This window comes from Coregonus clupeaformis, chromosome 10, assembly GCF_020615455.1.
Source record: "Coregonus clupeaformis isolate EN_2021a chromosome 10, ASM2061545v1, whole genome shotgun sequence".
Classification (NCBI taxonomy): Eukaryota; Metazoa; Chordata; class Actinopteri; order Salmoniformes; family Salmonidae; genus Coregonus; species Coregonus clupeaformis.
The window spans coordinates 47529029-47554205 of record NC_059201.1 but is presented as its reverse complement, the minus strand read 5'-3'; the positions used below and the strand labels follow the sequence as shown (position 1 = coordinate 47554205).

Sequence of the window (25177 nt, the reverse complement as noted above, 5' to 3'; positions counted from 1 at the left end):
GTTTGTGAAAAAAACAGTGTGGCTAGCTCAAATGTTGACTGTTGCATCGATCGAAACTGGACGTTCTAAATAAGCGTTATAATCACACCAGTATAAGCGTAAACTGCAGGGACCACTGTAGAATGATCACACCCGTTTGTTGGTACGTGTGAAAAGATCATCAGAGTTTATTGACGGACAGTACATTTATAACGAAAACTAAGGAGTTTATAACAGATTTGTTCTTGCATAATACAGGTTCAGCGGATCCACTTATAGTATGGGATGCCTTTAAGTGTATCTTTAGAGGCCATTCAATTCTATTTTTATCCCAAAAACAAGAACGGATTCGGTCAAGAGAGAAAAGACACAGCAGAAATAGAAGAACTAACATTGCACATTAATGGTGTTGATAAATGTTCTACAGAAGTACTGAATAGTTTAGACACAAAACAAAAGGAGTTTGAGGAACTCATTAAGGAAAGATCTGGTTTCATTTATATAAAAAAACGAGCAAATTGGATGGAGAACTGTGAAAAATGCACAAAGTTTTTCTATAACCTTGAATATAGAAATGCGATCAAGAAGAACCTACAGAAAATAGTGATGGAGAAAACATTGTCTCACCAAAGGACATTTTGAATGAAGAAGCAATATATATATATATATATATATATATATATATATATATATATATATATATATATACATATATACATATACACACAGTGGGGAGAACAAGTATTTGATACACTGCCGATTTTGCCGATTTTCCTACTTACAAAGCATGTAGAGGTCTGTAATTTTTATCATAGGTACACTTCAACTGTGAGAGAAAAATGTTGTTTGTTAAAAATATAAATGTTTAAACCCTTTGCCCCGTAAGGATATGTAAAGTTCAGTGAGTCGTGACTACACCCCTCTACGTATACCCTTGGCATAAGGTGCCAGCTTTTAATTAATGTTTCTCCACACCGTCCCCCTTGATGTGAGCTTTTTAATTAGCCATGAATTTGCATCATTCTCAACCAATGAGAACAGAAACTGCATATGTATTCACCCCATCTCTCATACAGTGGGGAGAACAAGTATTTGATACACTGCCGATTTTGCAGGTTTTCCTACTTACAAAGCATGTAGAGGTCTGTAATTTTTATCATAGGTACACTACAACTGTGAGAGACGGAATCTAAAACAAAAATCCAGAAAATCACATTGTATGATTTTTAAGTAATTCATTTGCATTTTATTGCATGACATAAGTATTTGATACATCAGAAAAGCAGAACTTAATATTTGGTACAGAAACCTTTGTTTGCAATTACAGAGATCATACGTTTCCTGTAGGTCTTGACCAGGTTTGCACACACTGCAGCAGGGATTTTGGCCCACTCCTCCATACAGACCTTCTCCAGATCCTTCAGGTTTCGGGGCTGTCGCTGGGCAATACAGACTTTCAGCTCCCTCCAAAGATTTTCTATTGGGTTCAGGTCTGGAGACTGGCTAGTCCACTCCAGGACGTTGAGATGCGTCTTACGGAGCCACTCCTTAGTTGCCCTGGCTGTGTGTTTCGGCTTTGTTACTTTGGTCCCAGCTCTCTGCAGGTCATTCACTAGGTCCCCCCGTGTGGTTCTGGGATATTTGCTCTCCGTTCTTGTGATCATTTTGACCCCACGGGGTGAGATCTTGCGTGGAGCCCCAGATCAAGGGAGATTATCAGTGGTCTTGTATGTCTTCCATTTCCTAATAATTGCTCCCACAGTTGATTTCTTCAAACCAAGCTGCTTACCTATTGCAGATTCAGTCTTCCCAGCCTGGTGCAGGTCTACAATTTTGTTTCTGGTGTCCTTTGACAGCTCTTTGGTCTTGGCCATAGTGGAGTTTGGAGTGTGACTGTTTGAGGTTGTGGACAGGTGTCTTTTATACTGATAACAAGTTCAAACAGGTGCCATTAATACAGGTAACGAGTGGAGGACAGAGGAGCCTCTTAAAGAAGAAGTTACAGGTCTGTGAGAGCCAGAAATCTTGCTTGTTTGTAGGTGACCAAAGACTTATTTTCCACCATAATTTGCAAACAAAAATCCTACAATGTGATTTTCTGGATTTTTTTTCTCAATTTGTCTGTCATAGTTGACGTGTACCTATGATGAAAATTACAGGCCTCTCTCATCTTTTTAAGTGGGAAAACTTGCACAATTGGTGGCTGACTAAATACTTTTTTTCCCCACTGTATTTAAATAATGAATATGAGTTTGGAGGGCTAAAACTATTAAATATCAAGGCATTCAACCTCTCTCTTAAAGCTTATATTATACAGAAACTAAAGTTGAAGTCGGAAGTTTACATACACCTTAGCCAAATACATTTAAACTCAGTTTTTGACAATTCCTGACATTTAATCCTAGTAAAAATGTCCTGTCTTAGGTCAGTTAGGATTGCCACTTTATTTTAAGAATGTGAAATGTCAGAATAATAGTAGAGAGAATTATTTATTTCAGATTTTATTTCTTTAATCACATTCCCAGTGGGTCAGAGGTTTACATACACTCAATTAGTATTTGGTAGCATTGCCTTTAAATTGTTTAACTTGGGTTAAACGTTTCGGGTTCCTTCCACAAGCTTCCCACAATAAGTTGGGTGAATTTTGGCCCATTCCCCCTTACAGAGCTGGTGTAACTGAGTCAGGTTTGTAGGCCTCCTTGCTCGCACACGCTTTTTCAGTTCTGCCCACAAATGTTCTATAGGATTGAGGTCAGGGCTTTGTGATGGCCACTCCAATACCTTCACTTTGTTGTCCTTAAGCAATTTTGCCACAACTTTGGAAGTATGCTGGGGGTTATTGTCCATTTGGAAGACCCATTTGAGACCAAGCTTTAACTTCCTGACTGATGTCTTGAGATGTTGCTTCAATATATCCACATAATTTTCCTTCCTCATAATGCCATCTATTTTGTGAAGTGCACCAGTCCCTCCTGCAGCAAAGCACCCCCACAGCATGATGCTGCCACCCCTGTGCTTCACGGTTGGGATGGTGTTCTTCGGCTTGCAAGATACCCCCTTTTCCTCATTATGGCCAAACAGATCTATTTTTGTTTCATCAGACCAGAGGACATTTCTCCAAAAAGTACGATATTTGTCCCCATGTGCAGTTGCAAACTGTAGTCTGGCTTTTTGGAGCAGTGGCTTCTTCCTTGCTGAGCGGCCTTTCAGGTTATGTCGATATAGGACTCGTTTTACTGTGGATATAGATACTTTTGTACCTGTTTCCTCCAGCATCTTCACAAGTTCCTTTGCTGTTTTCTGGGATTGATTTGCACTTTTCGCACCAAAGTACGTTCATCTCTAGGAGACAGAACGCATCTCCTTCCTGAGCGGTATGATGGCTGCATGGTCCCATGGTGGTTATACTTGCGTACCATTGTTTGTACAGATAAACATGGTACCTTCAGGCGTTTGGAAATTGCTCCCAAGGATGAACCAGACTTGTGGAGGTCTACATATTTTTTTCTGAGGTCTTGGCTGATTTCTTTTGATTTTCCCATGATGTCAAGCAAAGAGGCACTGAGTTTGAAGGTAGGCCTTTAAATACATCCACAGGCCCATCTCCAATTGACTCAAATGATGTCAATTAGCCTATCAGAAGCTTCTAAAGCCATGACATCATTTTCTGGAATTTTCCAAGCTGTTTAAAGGCACAGTCAACTTAGTGTATGTAAACTTCTGACCCACTGGAATTGTGATACCGTGAATTATAAGTGAAATAATCTGTCTGTAAAACAATTGTTGGAAAAATTACTTGTGTCATGCACAAAGTAGATGTCCTAACCGACTTGCCAAAACGATAGTTTGTTAACAAGAAATGTGTGGAGTGGTTGAAAAATGAGTTTTAATGACTCCAACCTAAGTGTATGTAAACTTCCAACTTCAACTTTATATCTAAATCCAAACAGGTTTTCCAGTAGGCTACTAAGAGGCACATCCAATGTTTAAAAGGGGTCTCTTTGCTGTTATACAGATTAAAACTATCAATATCCGGTGGATTGGAACCCTGTTTAAAGTATTCTTATTTTTAAATGAAGCTATACAGAGTTTGCTAAAATTCTAATTTTATCCTCCAGAAGAGGCAGAATCTATATTACAGCAAATAATATGGCTAAACTTCAATGTACTGAGAGAGATGTATAAGAAAAGTATCATGTTTATGAATGCAAACAACGACGGTAGAATTATGTCATACAACCAATTAATCCAGGTGTATGGAGATGTATGCTCAATACAAAATTATAACCAACTCATCGCAGCTCTGCCACAAAAATGGAAAAGGCAATGAATTAGTTTGTCTGCCACCAATAACAAATCCTAAATAGCTTAAAATGACTCATATACATTGTAAAATGTATCAGTTTCACTTACGGTCAAGAGGGTTGACAACTATGCCGCATAAAATACAGATTTTCAATGTCCCAATACCATGGCATCGGGTTTATGAACTGATATACAAAACAACAATTGAGGCATCAATTCGTTATTTTCAATTTAAGCTATTATATAAAATTCTCACTCCAAAAATAATGCTCAGTATATGGGGTATTCAACAGTCTAACTGGTGCAGAAACAGAATCAATAGCGCATCTCTTTTGGTACTGTCCATCGGGGGCTTGCTTTTGGAGTCAGGTCCAGGAATGGATTTTATGTCATAAGATCAGGGTGCGTTTGGACCTGCAAACTGTATTGCTGGGGGATTTGAAGGACCACAGTCAGTCAATAGGAAAAATAATTGTGCTCTTTGGCTAAATTGATTATTTGGGGGGAAATTTCGGCAGAAATGCTGCAGGTGGGGAGGTTCAAGTCCCTAGTGAGAACATGGGAGAATGGAGGGATGTATTGCGATAGGAAATTGTAGAATTATGACTTATTGGGAAAGATGGGTTGATCTGTGGCTGTCCGAAGGGTGGAATTGATGGAATAAATATATACACAAATGTACAGTGTAAATGTTTGAGTTGTATTGTATGTTTTGCGTTTCGCTATTTATGTTTTGTGGTTTGGTTTCATGTTGTGAGCGGTGTGTGTGCTGGTCCTGGTAGTTATGGGTGCGCTCTTTTCCATGCCCGCCCGGGCGTCGGGCAGGGATTGGATTTCCCACCTTTGGAAAATCCCTTTGGGCCGGGGGCGGGGCCTTGCCGGTGTCTCTGGTCAGGTGGGGGGCGAGTGCCCCCTCTGACCAGAGCACTCACTGATGGGAGCAGCCATTTTTTATTGTCTGTATTGGATTGGATTAGATTATTGTTTGAAATAAAAAATATATAAAAAATTATAAAACATCCACTCACAGACCTACGATCACTAACTCTCCAAAGTTCCACATCTCTGGCCTTTAGTCGGAATCATGATAACATCCCTGATACTTTGCATTTTCTCTCAGTAACGCATTTGAATAATAAAACGACACAGGTGTCCTTTCCCCATTTATCATGGAAATGAAGTGTTCGTCATCTCCATAATTAATGGGTGATATTAGTAAATCTTCTACATACCAGCAGCTCATTTCAGAGACACTGCTGTCACAAAAGATCAGCACTAAAGTGCACAGACATTATAATGGCTGCTACAGTACAGTATCTTTCATCTAGCAGCTAGCCGCCCTTTCCTTCTAACCCTATTGGGAACTGGTAGAGTCAGTCACCCACTGGCTACGAAGCTATTTCCATCCACTTATCTGCTGCTGCTTGACAATCAAAACTCTAATGACTATCAGCGAGTTACGTGAAGGACACCGCAAGTGGCGGTTGGGCGTAGCAAGGAACTCGCTAATATGTCACAGTCACACTCTAAAATGGCTATTCGATTTTCATAATGCTGTTTTCACCAGAGCTCAGTGGGTTCAGCACACTGTCTGCCATATTGGCACCAAATGCTCCGTGCTATTACATTTACTCCTCTAGGGCCGCAGTGGAGTGAGGAGGTGTGTTCAGCTGGGGGGATCCTAATAAAATACTAGGGCTTCACTCAATGGGCTTCACTTACATGTGAGTGTGTGTGTGTGTGTGTGTGTGTGTGTGTGTGTGTGTGTGTGTGTGTGTGTGTGTGTGTGTATGTGTATGTGTGTGTGAGAGAGAGACTATGCATGTCTTTGTGTGTGAGACTTTACGCATGTGTCTGTGTGTGCAAATTAGCTTTTCCATCATACTGTCTGCTTGCAGTTATTGTAGCATAGCAGAACTTAGATTACTGCATCACTGGACTTATAACACTGATTTGAACAATTTGATTTGATACATTGTTAATATCAGTGTCATATGCACCCAGTCAGCAATTCTGGTGCCTGTAACTGTATTTAGACATAGCCTATTTAAAACAAGTTGTGGTTTCGATTTGATTAGAATTTTAGGCCTTATCAATAGTGAATTTAATCTTGCTTATTGACAACGGTTGGCATGTCCATGGCATGTCCACGGAACCTGGAACGAAAGTGATCCAAACTGTTCCGGAACAGAACCGTTATTTTAAAAGCATGGGAGCCGGTTAATAATGTTATTTTACGTTCCAGGCATTTTTTTCTAGTCCCACAACAAAATGCAACAAAGCGCATATGCAAAGTGTATTTAAAGATACCTGCCCGTCCCCCCTCCGAATCATAGGCTACTGTACTGACATTACAAGCTTGATTCAGATGATAGGGAGACTAATTTTCTATTAGCTAGAGAAAAATGGATTAACTTATTCAATGCTAGTTAAGGATACTATAGGGCTAGTTATCACGTTTAATTTCGTTGGATTTATTAACTACAATAAAATAAGACGTGTTTTTAATTCTGGTGCCGCTCTGCACACACAAGCTTGTTAGCTAGCTAGTTCAAAGGACATTCAAATATTAAGGCAACACAGACTATGGAGGGTTTCACGCATATCCAAACTTTTCACAGAAGCTGGACAAAGATATAATATAAAGAGAAAGGGAGAATGTCCACTCACTGCTCCCAAATATATTTGTTTTATAAACATAATGGAACCATCTTACAGATCGCATTAACACGTTCTCATCATAAAGCCAGGACGGCGAATATTCTAAGAAATTTGGTTTTTAATCAAATTAAACGAGAATCAAGCAATATGTATTTATTTTTTTAACAAAAACTATTTCTTAGTAGGTTGGGGTGAGAAGCATGATATCATAAAATCTGCAAGATGAAAAAGACTTGATGCATTGCTGTTGAATCAGCCTTCGTTATAGTAGCCTAGGCCCAGGTTAAAGGATGGAGGGCTTGGTTTTGGAGGGCTTGGTTTTGGAGGGCTTGGTTTTTAATCATATGAAATGGAAAACAAGCAATTGTTACAGCAAAATGACTTCTAAATAAAAGCGTCACCATCATCATCTAATCTCTTGTTTCATGATGGCATATGGACACATGTAGCCTACATGGATATTTTTTTTTACGCACCTCCAAAACTGGAGCTTGCAAAAAATTATGCAGGCCTACAATACAGCGACAAAGAGGGGATGTCCTCACTGTTTTGCTTCTCCCAAACTTGATCTTTTAATAAAGCTTTGGTGATTAAAGGGATAATCCACCCTCAGCGTTCAACACCATAGTGCCCACAAAGCTCATCGCTAAGCTAAGGACCCTGGGACTAAACACCTTCCTCTGCAACTAGATCCTGGACTTCCTGACGGGCCACCCCCAGGTGATAAGGGCAGGCAACAACACATCTGCCAAGCTGATCCTCAACACACGGGCCCCTCAGGGGTGCGTGCTTAGTCTCCTCCCGTACTCCCTGTTCACCCATGACTGCGTGGCCAAGCACGACTCCAACACCATCATTAAGTTTGCTGACGAAACAACAGTGGTAGGCCTGATCACAGCCAACAATGCGACAGCCTATAGGGAGGAGGTCAGAGACCTGGCAGTGTAGTGCCAGGACAACAACCTCTACCTCAATGTGAGCAAGACAAAGGAGCTGATCGTGGACTTCGATGGGGCTGTAGTGGAGCGGGTCGAGAGTTTCAAGTTCCTTGGTGTCCACATCACCAACGAACTATCACGGTTCAAACACACCAAGACAGTTGTGAAGAGGGCACGACAACACCTTTTCCCCCTCAGGAGACTGAAAAGATTTGGCATGGGTCTGCAGATCCTCAGAAAGTTCTACAGCTGCACCATCGAGAGCATCCTGACCGGATGCATCACTGCCTGGTATGGCAACTGCTCAGCATCTGACCGTAAGGCGCTACAGAGGGTAGTGCGTACGGCCCAGTACATCACTGAGGCCAAGTTTCCTGCCATCCAGGACCTATAACACTAGGCGGTGTCAGAGGAAGGCCCAATAAATTGTCAAATACTCCAGTCACCCAAGTCATAGACTGTTCTCTCTGCTTCCGCACAGCAAGCAGTACCGGCGCGCAAAGTCTAGGTCCAAAAGGCTCCTTAACAGCTTCTACCCCCAAGCCATAAGACTGCTGAACACTTAATCAAATGGCCACCCAGACTATTTACATCTAGTGGAAAGCCTTCCCAGAAAAGTGGAGGCTGTTATAGCAGCAAAGGGGGGGACCAACTCCATATTAATGCCCATGATTTCGAAAGAGATGTTCGACAAGCAGGTGCTCACATACTTTTGGTCATGTAGTGTATTAGACAGGTAAATCGACGAACCTGGCGCAAGGGGTCGAAAATGCCAGAGCGCCAGTTTTTACATGGCGAAATTGCCAATGAAAAACTAAATACAATTTCAAAAGCTACAAATACAAATAGTTGTGATTAAATTAATCAATAAAGTAGTACACAACAATTCATTACAAGACTTGCACCGCCTTAGCGCCAGCCGAAAATAGAGCCCCCAATATGTTGGGCTTCATTATCTAAACCTCTGATACTGTGGACAACCTCCACACAACCTCCAGTCAACCTGCAGACAACACCCTACACAGCTAATCTAAGCAGTGTCCAGCCATCTACCAAGGATCAACTACAAAAATACCACAATTATTTATGCGCTTTCTGATCAGGCAGAGGGTGTCCACCAGAGCGTGTTTTGTTTATGCAGAATGTGTCTATTTCTGTCCCACCTCAGGTCTGACGGGGTCCTCGATGCCGACCACACAGATGCAGGTGAGCTCGTCGAGGATGTCGGCCTCATTGTCCCAGTCTGGTTCTCCTGCCTCGGCAGGGAAGTCCCTGTAGGCCACACAGATTGTCCTCAGACCGTCACAGGCCATGGGCTCAATCACGTTCTTCACCATCTCATCACGGTCCTTAGGCTTGAAGATACGTGGCTCCCCGTTCATGTTCAGGATATGTGAACATCTAGAGAGGGAAGGGGGAGAGATGTTTGCCAACTTACTCATAATGTATTATCACATCACAGATGATCAACTCTTTCTGTTTGTCTATCTCTGTGTATCCATTCATCAATGAAAGACATGACCAATCTCCCTCCCACCCGTCCGTACTTGCGTAGGACGATCTCAGACGCTCCCTTGCTGTACATGCGGAAGCCGCTACCGTCTGTGTTCTTCAACACCGTGCTCATGCTCTTACGGGACGAGTTGAAGGTGTACACCTGGAAACACACCATTCAGTTATAACTATCATAATATCACAATATACTATATTACTATAGTACAGTAGTTTGTGTATAAGTTAGCTCTCTGTAGGAATAAGGGGCAGTAGGTTTTTGAACATTTAGTCTTGGGGCCACAGGGAACAAACACACACAATATATATACACACAATTTATATATACATATATATATATATATATTAGATATATAAGTTAAAGATTGCACCATTAATGTCATTGATACATTTTGAAGCAGCTACACACCTTGTACAGATTCTCCTCAGGAATCTCGTCCCTGATTGGCTGGTAGTCTCTCTTCAGCGCCAGCACGAAGCCCAATAGGGAGCACTCGGTCTTGTTGCCGACGTGGCGGGGCAGACCTCCCTCCTTCTCTGGGGACTGGAGTAACAAACAAAACATTACACATACCCTACATACTGTATGCTACCAACATGTATAGTTCATGAAGACATACAGTAAAAGGAACATTGAGATATGCATCATATAGAGTGTAAAAGATACCATGTAGAAATGCACTAGAGAAGAAGACACTGCTTTTGTATGGATGTGCACACACTGTGTAGAGACGGGGTGGAGATCGATATGTTGGGGCGCTACGCTCCAAGGAACTATTCCGAAGGGCTATTTAAAGCCTGTGTCTTCAATCTTGTGTGATGATCTAAAGTGGTATTGATGGTCTGATGAATGAATGGGATGGAAGGCAGCGTCATTTTTCTGAAATTCCATTATGGACCATTACTGAAGACTGGGACGATATTAGCGTGTGCTTCATGTCTGTGTATTTGTGTGTGTGTGTGTGTGTGTGTGTGTGTGTGTGTGTGTGTATTTGTGTGTGCGTGATAGTAAGCGGTGAAGGTTTATCGTGAGTGCTTGTTCAATTTGAGGTTGCGTGTGTGGGTCTCTCTCTTACCAGGATCTTAGTAGTATAGGCTGAGTTGATGGCGATGCTGTTGACCATGACTTCAAGTGTGGATGGTTTGATGACGTCAGGTTCCGGTACTTTTTTGTAGTGTGTGTCTCCCAAGTAGGCCTGCACCACGGTCATACGGTTCATGGTGAGGGTGCCTGTCTTGTCGGAGCAGATGGTCGTAGCGTTCCCCATGGTCTCACACGCATCCAGGTGACGCACTAGGTTGTTGTCTTTCATCATTTTCTAAACAGGAGACAAGACAGACAGTAGAGGTTAGAGCTGTGTGTGTGTGTGTGTGTGTGTTTATGAGTGTATGTGACAGAGTAAGTCTGGAAGATGGTGACAGCAAGCGGCAGCCCCTTTGGCACTGCCACTACCAGCATCGTGTGTGTGCGCACACGCGTCTCTCTGTGCGTGTACCTTGACAGAGTAGGCCAGGGAGATAGTGACGGCTAGGGGCAGCCCCTCAGGCACAGCCACCACCAGGACAGTGACTCCGATGATGAAGAACTTGACAAAGTACTGGATGTAGATGGGGGTACACTCCTTCAGCCATGGGCGACCCTGCACCCCGAATGTGTCAATCACGAAGAACAGGATGAGAATGATCACCGTCACAGCTGACATGATCAGACCTGGGCATAGGAAACAACAATAGGGCGGCAGGTAGCTTAGTGGGTAAGAGCGTTGTGCCAGTAACCGAAAGGTCGCTGGTTCTAATCCCCGAGCCGACTAGGTGAAAAATCTGTCGATGTGCCCTTAAGCAAGGCACTTAACCCTAATTGCTCCTGTAAGTCGCTCTGGATAAGAGCGTCTGCTAAATGACTAAAATGTAAATGTAAATGTAATGTGTATCAGGGTCCTACTGTTTTTAAGACCTTCTCTGTCCTTATCTGCCTTCCCAATCTGCATGGTCTGTCTCTGTGTGTGTGCGCTAGTGTTTCCGCGATACCAGAATGTTTTCTCCGAGTTTAGTATCAGGATACTCGATCCCGTCACAACACCAGATACCAAAACCATACCACGGCAAAAAAAAGAAGGCGTATTAGCCAAAGTCACAGAATGGCACTTCCAAACAGATCTTTTGAGTTCAACATCATTAAAATGTGTTATTTTTGAAAGTATGCATTAAAGAATCAATTATACAATCTAACTACATAACAATATAATGGTAATCATTTATTTAAATTGTAAATCTCTATTGATAAACTGGGTAATCAAGATGTAGCCTAGGCCTATTCACAATACAGGTGAATGCATATTCAATAGGAGTGTGTGTAAGCATTGAGTTATTGAGCTTGTGTGATGGAAATGTTCTCTGTGTGTATCAGATCGTATGTTTAGAATAATGCTGCTTTGTAATTACATGTCTTAGTTGGGTTCATGCGAGTGAAGGGTTGACTACACACAGGAGTAAACCATAATATCACTGATAAGCAATTTGGCAGTACGCCCAGAACATTGCTCTGGGATCAAGGAGTATCTCATTTTCAAGGTCTCAGCTTTGAGAGAAGAAGCCTTGTGAGGTATCAGTCAGTCAAATGCAGGAACCAACGTTAATAATGAATAATGTAAATCATGCTTATATGACTTGTTTGTGTAGCAGTATATAAGGACTGAAAGGGAACGCCCTTGTCAGAGTTTTCATCAAGCTTTTATTAAGTTTGTGAACCTCTCCAGTTAACTGATAATAAAGAGTGATTCATTTAATATTGACTTCAAGTGTCACTGGTGTTGAATTTCCACCACACTAGTTTTGGGTGATTTCATGCGGCTACAGATGAAAAACAATCTGTTTCCATTTGGGACTTATTGTATTGTACTGATCAAGAACATTTGCATAGAAGAAGAAATCTCTTCTTTGAGTCCCATGACGTCATTCACACACACAGTTCGAGGCTCAAGCAAAGATCATCTTGACTGGGAGAGACGTGAGGCAGGGGAGACTAATGAATGAATAAAGTTTTGGTCACAATCAGCTTTTAAAATCAGCAATATTTTGCGTTATGGTTTGCATATTTTCACAAATAAGGTACTAGGGTAGTAAATTGATGTTAGCTTCAGCTGTACAGTGCCTTCAGAAAGTATTCATACCCCTTGTTTTATTCCAATTTGTTGTGTTACAACCTTGAACTCAGAATGGATTAAATAGGTATTTTTTCTCACCAATCTACACACGATACATAATGACAAAGTGAAAACATGGTTTTAGAAATGTTTGCAAATGTATTGAAAATGAAATACAGAAATATATAATTTACATAAGTATTCACACCCCTGAGTCAACACATGTTAAAATCACCTTTGGCAGTGATTACAGCTGTGAGTCTTTCTGGGTAAGTCTCTAAGAGCTTTGCACACCTGGATTGTCAGTATTTGCCCATTATTCTTTCCAAAATTCTTCAAGCTCTGTCAAATTGGTTGTTGATCATTGCTACACAACCATTTTCAAGTCTTGCCATAGATTTTCAAGGAGATTTAAGTCAAAACTGTAACTCAGCCACTCAGGAACATTCACTGTCTTCTTGGTAAGCAACTCTAGTGTAGATTTGGCCGTGTGTTTTAGGTTATTGTCCTGCTGAAGGTGAAATCATCTTCCAGTGTCTGGTGGAAAGCAGACTGAACCAGGCTTTCCTCTAGAATTTTGCCATTTATTTTTTTATCCTGAAAAACTCCCCAGTCCTTAATGATTACAAGCATACCCATACCATGATGCAGCCACCACTATGCATGAAAATATTGAAAGAGTGGTACTCAGTAATGTGTTGTATTGGATTTGCCCCAAACATAACACTGTATTCAGGACAAAAAGTGATTTGCTTTTACAATTTTTTTGCAGTATTACTTCAGTGCCTTGTTGCAAACAGGATGCTTGTTCTGGAATATTTGTTATTCTCTACATCCTTCCTTCTTTCAATTTCATTCTAAAATTGCATTTATTGTCCCTCCCAGTTTTATCATTGGAATGTGATACAAAACGAGCCAACGGTGTGCTATAGGACCATGTGGACGCCTCCAAGCGGTCAGGTAGGCTGTTTGGAGTGTTTGTCCAACTGAAGAAAAAAAAAAAATACTACAAATATATATACACCACCGGTCAAAAGTTTTGGAACACCTACTCATTCAAGGGTTTTTCTTTATTTTACTATTTTCTACACTATTTTCTACAAAACTATGAAATAACACATATGGAATCATGTAGTAACCAAAAAAAGTTAATTTGTGGAATTTCTTTCCTTCTTAACGCGTTTGAGCCAATCAGTTGTGTTGTGACAAGGTAGGGGTGTTATACAGAAGATAGCCCTATTTGGTAAAATACCAAGTCCATATTATGGCAAGAACAGCTTAAATAAGCAAAGAGAAACTACAGTCCATCATTACTTTAAGACATGAAGGTCAGTCAATATGGAACATTTCAATAAGTTGCAAAAAACATCAAGCACTATGATGAAACTGGCTCTCATGAGGACCGACACAGGAATGTAAGACCCAGAGTTACCTCTGCTGCAGAGGATAAGTTAATTAGAGTTACCAGCCTCAGAAATTGCAGCCCAAATAAATGCTTCACAGAGTTCAAGTAACAGACACATGTCAACATCAACTGTTCAGAGGAGACTGTGTGAACCAGGCCTTCATGTTCCAATTGCTGCAAAGAAACCACTACTGAAGGACACCAATAAGAAGAAGAGACTTGCTTGGGCCAAGAAACACGAACAATGGACATTGGACCGGTGGAAATGTATCCTTTGGTCTGGAGTCCAAATTGGAGATTTTCGGTTCTAATTGCCATGTCTTTGTGAGACGCGGTATGGGTGAACGGATGATCTCCGCATGTGTATTTTCCACCGTAAAGCATGGAGGAGGAGGTGTTATGGTGTGGGGGTGCTTGCTAGTGACACTGTGTGATTTATTTAGAATTCAAGGCACACTTAACCTGCATGGCTACCACAGCATTCTGCAGCGATACGCCATCCCATCTGGTATGGCCTTAGCGGGACTATCATTTGTTTTTCAACAGGACAATGACCCAACACAACTCCAGGCTGTGTAAGGGCTATTTTACCAAGAAGGAGAGTGATGGAGTGCTGCATCAGATGACCTGGCCTCCACAATCCCCCGACCTCAACCAAATTGAGATGGTTTGGGATGAGTCGGATCGCAGAGTGAAGGAAAAGCAGCCAACAAGTGCTCAGCATGTGTGGGAAATCCTTCAAGACTGTTGGAAAAGCATTCCAGGTGAAGCTGGTTGAGAGAATGCCAAGAGTGTGCAAAGCTGTCATCAAGGCAAAGGGTGGCTATTTGAAGAATCTCAATATTTTTTGGTTCCTACATGATTCCATATGTGTTATTTCATAGTTTTGATGTCTTCACTATTATTCTACAATGTAGAAAATAGTAAAAAGAAAAGAAAAGCCCTTGAATGAGTAGGTGTTCTAAAACTTTTGACCAGTAGTGTATATGTCCCCCCCCACTTCTAAAACCAAAGTTGCGCCCCTGGTTGAATCTGTGTTTGAAATTCACTGCTGGACTTAGGGACCTTGTATGTGTGGGTTACAGAGATGAGGTAGTCATTCAAAAATAATTTGAACCACCATTATTGCACAGAGTGCCATAACAAAGGGGTTGTATACTTATTGACTCAAGACATTTCAGCTTTGTATTTTTTATTCATTTGTATATATTTTTTTAAATGGGGTATTGTTTGTAGGCCAGTGACAAAAAAATCTCAATTTAATCTATTTTAAATTCAGGCTGCAACATGTGGAAAAATTCAAGGGGTGTGAATACTTTCTGAAGGCACTATGCTGAACCTCTCTCAGTAGACGGCGTGAGACACAGAAGTACAGAAAGTAACACAAATTCTAATACCGAACCGTTTTCTATGTTCTAGTATCGAAAAAGTACAGATGTTTTGGTATACCGTGCAACACTAGTGTGCGCGCGCCTCTATCTATATCTGTTAATGTCCGTCTGTGTGTCCATGCGTGTGTATATCTCCGTCTCTGTCCTCACCTGCCTTCCCGATCTGTACGGCCAGTTTGGTGAGTTTGCCCTGCAGCACAGACTTCTCCTTCTTGTTGACCTGAACCTTCTTCACCCGTTTCACCTCCACCTCAGGCTCCTTCTCCTCAGACTCAGCCGCCTCGTTACTCTTCAGGGGCTGGATCTCCAGGGCAATGCCATCCTGGGTCTTAGCTATTGGACATGGTAAAGGGATGGGGAAGAGGGATGGGTGGGATAGAGGGAGGGGGTTAAGGGAGGTGTGGTAGAGGGAGGTGGAAGTTGGGAGGAGGGGAGCATTTAGTGGTGGTGGGGAGAAGGTTTGGGGGGGGTTAAGATAGTGATAAGAGGTTGAAGATGGTTGGTGGTGAGGTTTTGATGGGTTGGGGTGAGGAGCAGGAACAGGAAGGGGATCAAGGAAGGGTTGGGGTGAAGGGTAGAGAGACACAGAGAAGTTGTGGTTCAGTTACGGTTGGAAGAGAGACAGACACACAGTCAGTCACCAAACCCCCAGACTCAGGTCCTGAACAGTGATCCACAGGACCAACTCAGCTGTGGATCCCTTAGATCTCTTTAATCAGAACAGATCCATTAAGGTGATCAACACAGATGTTACTATGTGTTGTTACCTGTCAGTTTGATGGAGAGTTCAGCAATGTCATTTATTCTTCATTAAAGGAAAATTAGTATAAAAAGTTTTATCAACTGATTGTTTAAATACTCTAATACATAACTGAAACATTATGAAAGAAGGAAGGTATTGGAAAGAGTAAACACATAGCACAGAATTCAGCAGGAAATGCTTGAGATAAAATAAAGGATTTAATGATACAAAACTGATTTGAAGCAGCAATTTAACAATATACAACTTGTCCCAGAGTCTATGGAGACATTTTTACAGCATACACAGAGAATAAATTCAGAACAAGAGATACAGGTTGTACATTTTACAATGGTTCCTTGTCAGGGGATTGTCAACTGAACATATTTCATCTCTGCTACAGAGCTCAGTCATGTTTTACATAAACAAATATGAAATTTGCATTTCACCACTTCAACAGCTTAGATTTGCTCTGTTTGTTCTCTGGGAGCATTGTGATCTCTGTGTTTCATCTTCATACTGTTAACAACCTGGCACTGCAACTAGTCACTATATCTATTTTACAGTATAAATAATCCACAATATCTAAGGGCGAGTATAATAAAGGTGATAAAGTAATGGATGAATAAAGATATCAGTATTCTATGGTAATCAGTGCCTTATGCATACTTTTGGATTCCATTTGTGGCCCATGCAACACTTAACACTAGTCAGTAAACACAAAAGCAGTACATTCACAATCTAGCAGGATCATTTTGTACCGTCTACTTATGTTTTGCCTTGATAATATGACTTTACATGAGTCCCCCTGTGTTGAGCAAACAGGCCACCAGTCTCAACACAAAACCAATTAGAACAGACCCGAATAAACACAGCCACACACTGACTGGACTGGACTGGCAGACGGACGGACGGACTCACGCACAGCACTTACAAACGCAGCACGGACCACGACGAAGAAGGGGGCGAGTGTGTGTCACGAAGAAAAAAAACAAGTCAACAAACAAAGAAACCGACAAACTGCAAAAAGATACCCAAAAAACCAAGCAGAGCGATACAACCACCACAAAAAGAGAAGGAGGGTAAGAAGAGGTAGAAGAGGAGGCTGCAAATCTCCAGAGGTGTTTTTTTTTAGCGAAAGACAGAGAGAGAGAGAGAAAGAAAGAGGTAAAACAGTGATTGTGAGGAGTACGAGACAGCATGAGGTCCTGAGCAACATCCTGGAAAGAGGCAACAGTGAGAGAAATTAAAGAAAGAAAATAAACAGAATACAAAAACAGAACAGAACAGACAACAGTCCACAGCCAATTGATAATGTCAGGGTGCAATTCCCACACTGAGCCACTTCCCAAAGCTAACGCAGTCTCCCTAACCCCTAGAGATTCTAGTTCTAGTGTTAGCATTAGATAGAATAGTAGAATGTCTATTAGAATTCTGTTAAGATCCCTTCTCTTTTACACTAAGCCCAATCACTACTACCAAATTCCCAGATCCTTGAAACGTATTTGGAGCATGGTATCAGGGGTCCTACAACTCCCATTCCATTTACTCTCAAGAGCCAGAGATGACTTGGCGTCCATAAAGCTACACTGTGTTCACTACTCAATTAAAATAAGTATGTAGACATTTTCAGAATATGATATGTTGTGAAGTGAATGCAGGTTGGGTCGACATGTCCCAATTCATATTTCTACATGCTAGAAAGGAGAGAAGCTGTTTACTAGTTATAAAGTCCAAGGGCGAGGGGAAGGAGAGGGCAGGAGGGCTGTGGAGGTGGGGGGGATCTGTAAGTAGCAGATGCTCAGGCCCTGGGAGGCTGGGGGAGGGTAGGGTGTGTGAGGAGGGAGGCGGGGGGGACACAGCTTGGATGAGTTCTGAATGACACGCCACAAAGAGAGTGGGAGGGTGGACGGTCCAGGCCAGGCAAGCTGGAAGAGCTACAACACCCAGGTCCTTATTAAATGTATCTGACCTCTCCACATCTGACACACACACAAACACAAACAAACATGTACCCTCACATGCATGTGGTTAGTCTCGTTGAGATAAAAAAATGTATGTGGCATGTTTCTTTTCAATCTCAACATAGCATGTGAGGATGGTGAAACTTCTAGAACTAACCCTTCTGCAGCTCTGTGAGCGAGATAAAGCGAACCCCATTTAGCTCTACAAGGGATACAAATCTACTGGAGTTGTTGTGTTATTTTAACCCCATATAGCGTTGAAGGATATAACTGTAGTCAACAACAGTAGTGCTGAATGCTAACCCTAGCTAACTTAGTGATTGATTGGGTCTGCTAAGGTAGCATTGACGGCCAGTGGCAGGTGAGAGTTGCATCCTTTCACAGGTAAAGCGAGGCGAGAAGAACCTCCCCTTTTCAGCAGGTGGAGGGAAGCGAGAGTGAGAGAGAGAGGGAGAGTGTGAGACAAAAAAGACAGAGTGAGACTGACACGAGACTCCCAGACTGCTGCTGAATGGAGGGGGGAGGGAGGGCTGGAGGGAAGGGTTACCTTTGTTGCGATTTTCGGGGGGTCCTTGTTTTTTACCTGTTCAGACAGAGAGAGAGAATGCGGAATGCTGACAACATGGCTTAAAGGAAATAAAAAATCATAAAACCAAACAGAACAGAAGTTCAAAACAATATAAATTCACATGTGTGTTGGGGGCTGGAACGGGCCGTTAGAGGAGAGAGAGAGCACTAGTTGGTTTAAGGCTGTAGAGTAAAGTAGAGCATCCACCCATAGACAGTAGGTCTGTTACTGACGACTGGTTACACTGGGCTCTTGTCTGTTTCAATCAATACATGTGTAACTAACGGCAGTAAGTTTATAAAAACACATGCGCACACACACACACACACCCCATCCATTCACTCATGCCCCTGTCTTGACATTCAGGGAAGCAGTCATTTCAGATTGATGTCAGACAGAGGAAGAGGCTGCACTGCCGCAGGTGTTTTTCTCCTTCTGCCTGAGAGTGGTGGTGAAGGGAGCAGTGTGTGTGTGTGTGTGTGTGTGTGTGTGTGTATGGTGTGGCCCTGAAGTTCTGTGGAGATCAGTTGTGTGTGTGTGTGTGTGTGTCAGTTCAAGGTGTGTGTAGCCCTGAAAGGGGGGGGTTGTATGTGGAGATCAGTTGTGTGTGTGTGTAGCAGTTGTCAGCTGAGCAGCAAAATACCCTGAAGCCTCAGTCAGCCAGTCTCTGCCCCATCCTCTGCTCTCTGAGTCACTGTATCAGTATGTGTCTCTGGCAGAGGTGTGTGTGTACGTGTTTGACTGTGTGTGTGTGTGTGTGTTAGTGTGAGTGCGTGAAGGGGAAGTGTATGTGCATGAGTGAGCGTATGGGAGGTGAGAGTGTGTTTGAGTGTGTGCGAATGTGAGGGGGCGGTGTGGGAGTGTGTGTGTGGAGTGGAGGTGACACAGCACTTAACAGCAGTCTGCTCTCTGTTTCCATCCTCTCTGTACACACCTGTCTCGGAGGAAGACAGCCATTTCAACACCTAGTGTGTGTGCCTGTGTTGCAGCCAGTGTGTGTGTGTGTGTGTGTGTGTGTGTGTGTGTGTGTGTGTGTGTGTGTGTTTCTAGCCTGTACTTGCTCTGATCTACTTTCTTATAAACCCATAACATTAAGATCGTGGTGGTGGTGCTCTGCGGTTTCATGAACAATTTAAATCACAGTCTAATTCTGTGATGACATGAGATGCCAATTGGAATGAGTTGTTGCCTTGCAGCTCCCTCCTCTGAGCTGGCGCATTCAGCCCCTTTAGAATGAATGCCTGAAGAACTGAAATCTTAGCAAAAAACTCTTACCAAACAGAAAAGAAGACGCAGTGAAGTGTTAGTACGGAACACACGCTCATTAGAAACCATATTGATAGATACACAGATCAATTGTATTGGGAGGCCTGTGTTGTTTAATGTGATCATATCTATTCACAAGCTTCACCACATCAAGTCCTTCGAGAGGTGGATACATGACAGAGGTTGAACACATAAAGTGATGTCACCCTTTTAGCTCTTCTTACTTCAGCGCCTGTGATGTCATAGATTTAATAGAACAGATACGAAAGGGAGGGAGGGATGAAGTATGAACATGTATGCACTCACTAAACTGTAAGTCACTCTGGATAAGAGCGTCTGCTAAATGACTAAAAAGTAAATGTAATGAAGGAGTGGAGAATGAAAATCTTTTTTTTCCTGACAGTAAGTCTGTGGTACGGACATAGAATGACCACCCATTCGTCCATGAACAGAACCACTTCTGGGAAGGAGTGGTCTAGAAAGGGCATTGGCTTGGATGTGAAATCTAACACCAGGGATTCGATAAATAAGGATAGGACAGAGATGTCAATGAAACTGAGCATTCAGAATGGAACCTCTGGCCTCCATAGTTCAGTGTCTATCATGGCTCTCCCAATCCTCTTTACATAATTCTAGAGTTCAACTGACTGTAGTTACTCATCCTCCCACCAGAATCTTACCTCAGGGAACCAGCAAACAGAGATCTCACGTAGAAAGAGAGAGAGAGCTCGGCAGATAGAAACACGCAGAAAGGAGACCATTTGTAAAAAGCAAGTCACTGACTCTCTGTGAACTGTTACCATGGCGATATGCGTTTGTCATTTTTTCCCTGTTATCTCTCACCTTTCTTGATCTTCTTTTCCTCGTCACTGTCTCCAGCCCCAAGCAGAGTGAAGATGATTCCAGTCTGGGAGTTGAGACCCACCGCAGACACCACCATTCTGCCTGATCCCTCCATCACATGGGTGCCTGGAGGAAGGAGGGAGGGAGGGAGGGAAAGAGATAGGACAAGAAGAGATGGGGGAAGGAGAGAGAGAGAGAGAGAGAGAGATAAGAGAGGATACTAGCACATAAACAGAAAGGTCATGACTGTGCTATACTGTATGTTTGAATGACTGTACTGTATGTTTGAATGACTGTACTGTATGTTTGAATGACTGTACTGCATGTTATTTCATTGTGTCCTCTATTTTCAGTCTCCATATACTGCATCACACGTCTTATGTTATCATTAAAGCTAGAATCCTTATTTGCTACATATAAATTAGTGATATATACCCATTGATTCGTGAAGAATATAACTTATAAATGCCTCATGAGCTTAGTTCAACTGTCTTACCCCATCAGAACCCAAAGTATAATATTGTTTTGCTCCAATGTTTGTAAACAACGTAAATGTAAACAAACTTTGTAGGGCATCAAAATATGCTTCAAACTATCATTTTATATCATGGATGGTCAGTCCTTGCATCCATAGCTCTGTCTATGAATTTGAGAGTGGTTACATTTCTTCAGGCCCATCCTTCAGCTTTTTACAAAAACAGAAGCGGGACGGACGCTTTGTTATTGTTTCAACTGCGGATTCTAGCTTTAAAGGTGCATTAAGTCCAAAAATGGATGTAGCAACTGTATATTGCCCCTTTAAAGACAATAAAAGGTCCTGACTGGGATATTGAATGTCTGATAATAGTGATATTATGAACAGCCGCTCTCACCGGACAGCAGCATGGGGTCCTTCTCCAGTGACTTCCTGACTTGGTCTGATTCGCCGGTCAGAGAGCTCTCATCGATCTTCAGGTCATTGCCCTGGATCAGGATACCATCAGCTGGCAGCAGGTCACCTAGGAAACAGTTACACAGTTATATTCCCTACCGTCGTACTTTTGGTCAATGTGTTACCTCATTATATTGGTTCACTGTATCCTGTCTGGGGAATATTACAGCATGTTTAATTGAAGCCAAGTCTCTTACTGTATTTGATCTGAATCATGTCTTACTGTATTTGATCTGAATCATGTCTTACTGTATTTGATCTGAATCATGTCTTACCGTGTTTTAACAGAACCATGTCTTTCCATGATTTAACAGAACAATGTCTTTCCATGATTTAACGGAACCATGTCATACCGTGTTTTATCTGAACCATGTCTTACCGTGTTTTATCTGAACCATGTCTTACCGTGTTTTATCTGAACCATGTCTTACCGTGTTTTATCTGAACCATGTCTTACCGTGTTTTATCTGAACCCTGTCTTACTGTGTTTTATCTGAACCCTGTCTTACCATATTTTATCTGGACGATGTCTTACAGTGTTTTATCTGAACCATGTCTTACCACGTTTTATCTGAACCATGTCTTATCACGTTTTATCTGAACCCTGTCTTACCATATTTGATCTGGGCGATGTTGTACTGTGTTTTATTTTAACCATGTCTTACGGTGTTTTATCTGAACCATGTCTTACCGTGTTTTATCTGAACCATGTATTACCGTGTTTTAACTGAACCATGTCTTACCGTGTTTTATCTGAACCATGTCTTACCGTGTTTTATCTGAACCATGTCTTACTGTGTTTTATCTGAACCCTGTCTTACCATATTTTATCTGGACGATGTCTTACAGTGTTTTATCTGAACCATGTCTTACCACGTTTTATCTGAACCATGTCTTATCACGTTTTATCTGAACCCTGTCTTACCATATTTGATCTGGGCGATGTTGTACTGTGTTTTATCTGAACCATGTCTTACCGTGTTTTATCTGAACCATGTCTTACCGTGTTTTATCTGAACCATGTCTTACTGTGTTTTATCTGAACAATGTCTTACCGTATTTTTAACTGAACCATGTCTAACAGCGTTTTAACTGAACCATGTCATACCACATTTAATTTGAACCATGTCTTACCATGTTTTATTTGAACCATGTCTTACCATGTTTTATTTTAACCATGTCTTACCATGTTTTATCTGAACCAGGGGTTACCGTTTTTTATCTGAACCATGTCTTACGTGTTTTATCTGAACCATGTCTTACTGTGTTTTATCTGATCCATGTCTTACCGTATTTCTAACTGAACCATGTCTTACAGCGTTTTAACCGAACCATTCTTACAGCGTTTTAACTGAACCACGTCTTACAGCGTTTTATTTGAACAATGTCTTACCGCGTTTTATCTGAACCATGTCTTACCGTGTTTTAACTGAACCATGTCTTACTGTGTTTTATCTGAACCATGTCTTACCGTATTTTTAACTGAACCATGTCTAACAGCGCTTTAACTGAACCATGTCATACCACATTTTATTTGAACCATGTCTTACCATGTTTTATTTGAACCATGTCTTACTGTGTTTTATCTGAACCCTGTCTTACCATATTTTATCTGGACGATGTCTTACAGTGTTTTATCTGAATCATGTCTTATCACGTTTTATCTGAACCCTGTCTTACCATATTTGATCTGGGCGATGTTGTACTGTGTTTTATCTGAACCATGTCTTACCGTGTTTTATCTGAACCATGTCTTACCGTGTTTTATCTGAACAATGTCTTACCGTATTTTTAACTGAACCATGTCTAACAGCGTTAACTGAACCATGTCATACCACATTTTATTTGAACCATGTCTTACCATGTTTTATTTGAACCATGTCTTACCATGTTTTATCTGAACCAGGGGTTACCGTTTTTTATCTGAACCATGTCTTACGTGTTTTATCTGAACCATGTCTTACTGTGTTTTATCTGATCCATGTCTTACCGTATTTCTAACTGAACCATGTCTTACAGCGTTTTAACCGAACCATTCTTACAGCGTTTTAACTGAACCACGTCTTACAGCGTTTTATTTGAACAATGTCTTACCGCTTTATCTGAACCATGTCTTACCTTGTTTTAACTGAACCATGTCTTACTGTGTTTTATCTGAACCATGTCTTACCGTATTTTTAACTGAACCATGTCTAACAGCGCTTTAACTGAACCATGTCATACCACATTTTATTTGAACCATGTCTTACCATGTTTTATTTGAACCATGTCTTACTGTGTTTTATCTGAACCCTGTCTTACCATATTTTATCTGGACGATGTCTTACAGTGTTTTATCTGAATCATGTCTTACCACGTTTTATCTGAACCATGTCTTATCACGTTTTATCTGAACCCTGTCTTACCATATTTGATCTGGGCGATGTTGTACTGTGTTTTATCTGAACCATGTCTTACCGTGTTTTATCTGAACCATGTCTTACCGTGTTTTATCTGAACCATGTCTTACCGTGTTTTATCTGAACAATGTCTTACCGTATTTTTAACTGAACCATGTCTAACAGCGTTAACTGAACCATGTCATACCACATTTTATTTGAACCATGTCTTACCATGTTTTATTTGAACCATGTCTTACCATGTTTTATCTGAACCAGGGGTTACCGTTTTTTATCTGAACCATGTATTACGTGTTTTATCTGAACCATGTCTTACTGTGTTTTATCTGATCCATGTCTTACCGTGTTTAATCTGAACCATGTCTTACCGTATTTCTAACTGAACCATGTCTTACAGCGTTTTAACTGAACCACATCTTACAGCGTTTTAACTGAACCACGTCTTACAGCGTTTTATTTGAACAATGTCTTACCGCGTTTTATCTGAACCATGTCTTACCGTGTTTTAACTGAACCATGTCTTACTGTGTTTTATCTGAACCATGTCTTAACGTATTTTTAACTGAACCATGTCTAACAGCGTTTTAACTGAACCATGTCATACCACATTTTATTTGAACCATGTCTTACCATGTTTTATTTGAACCATGTCTTACCATGTTTTATCTGAACCAGGGGTTACCGTTTTTTATCTGAACCATGTCTTACGTGTTTTATCTGAACCATGTCTTACGTGTTTTATCTGAACCATGTCTTACTGTGTTTTATCTGATCCATTTCTTACCGTGTTTTATCTGATCCATGTCTTACCGTATTTCTAACTGAACCATGTCTTACAGCGTTTTAACTGAACCACATCTTACAGCGTTTTAACTGAACCACGTCTTACAGCGTTTTATTTGAACAATGTCTTACCGCGTTTTATCTGAACCATGTCTTACCGTGTTAACTGAACCATGTCTTACTGTGTTTTATCTGAACCATGTCTTACCGTATTTTTAACTGAACCATGTCTAACAGCGTTTTAACTGAACCATGTCATACCACATTTTATTTGAACCATGTCTTACCATGTTTTATCTGAACCATGTCTTACCATGTTTTATTTGAACCATGTCTTACCATGTTTTATC

The 25177-nt window shown here is 41.4% G+C and overlaps 1 protein-coding gene across 10 annotated transcripts in view; it reads right to left on the bottom strand.

The window, feature by feature from the left end:
- The window catches only part of LOC121575406 (plasma membrane calcium-transporting ATPase 1), a 138605-nt gene that overhangs the window by 44262 nt on the left and 69166 nt on the right, over positions 1-25177 (bottom strand). For 7 of the 10 annotated variants that reach the window (XM_041888492.2, XM_041888499.2, XM_041888490.2 and 4 more), the window contains exons 5-13: positions 21587-21712; positions 20715-20840; positions 18585-18620; positions 15485-15667; positions 10892-11106; positions 10472-10714; positions 9805-9939; positions 9431-9540; positions 9047-9284 (exon numbers count right to left, since the gene is read on the bottom strand). In XM_041888492.2, the coding sequence (XP_041744426.1) occupies positions 9047-9284; positions 9431-9540; positions 9805-9939; positions 10472-10714; positions 10892-11106; positions 15485-15667; positions 18585-18620; positions 20715-20840; positions 21587-21712 (1412 nt within the window). Of the gene's footprint in view, positions 1-9046; positions 9285-9430; positions 9541-9804; positions 9940-10471; positions 10715-10891; positions 11107-15484; positions 15668-18584; positions 18621-20714; positions 20841-21586; positions 21713-22258; positions 22274-25177 lie in introns of those variants that run through there. The other 3 variants (XM_041888496.2, XM_041888497.2, XM_041888498.2) reach the window with 2 other exon arrangements.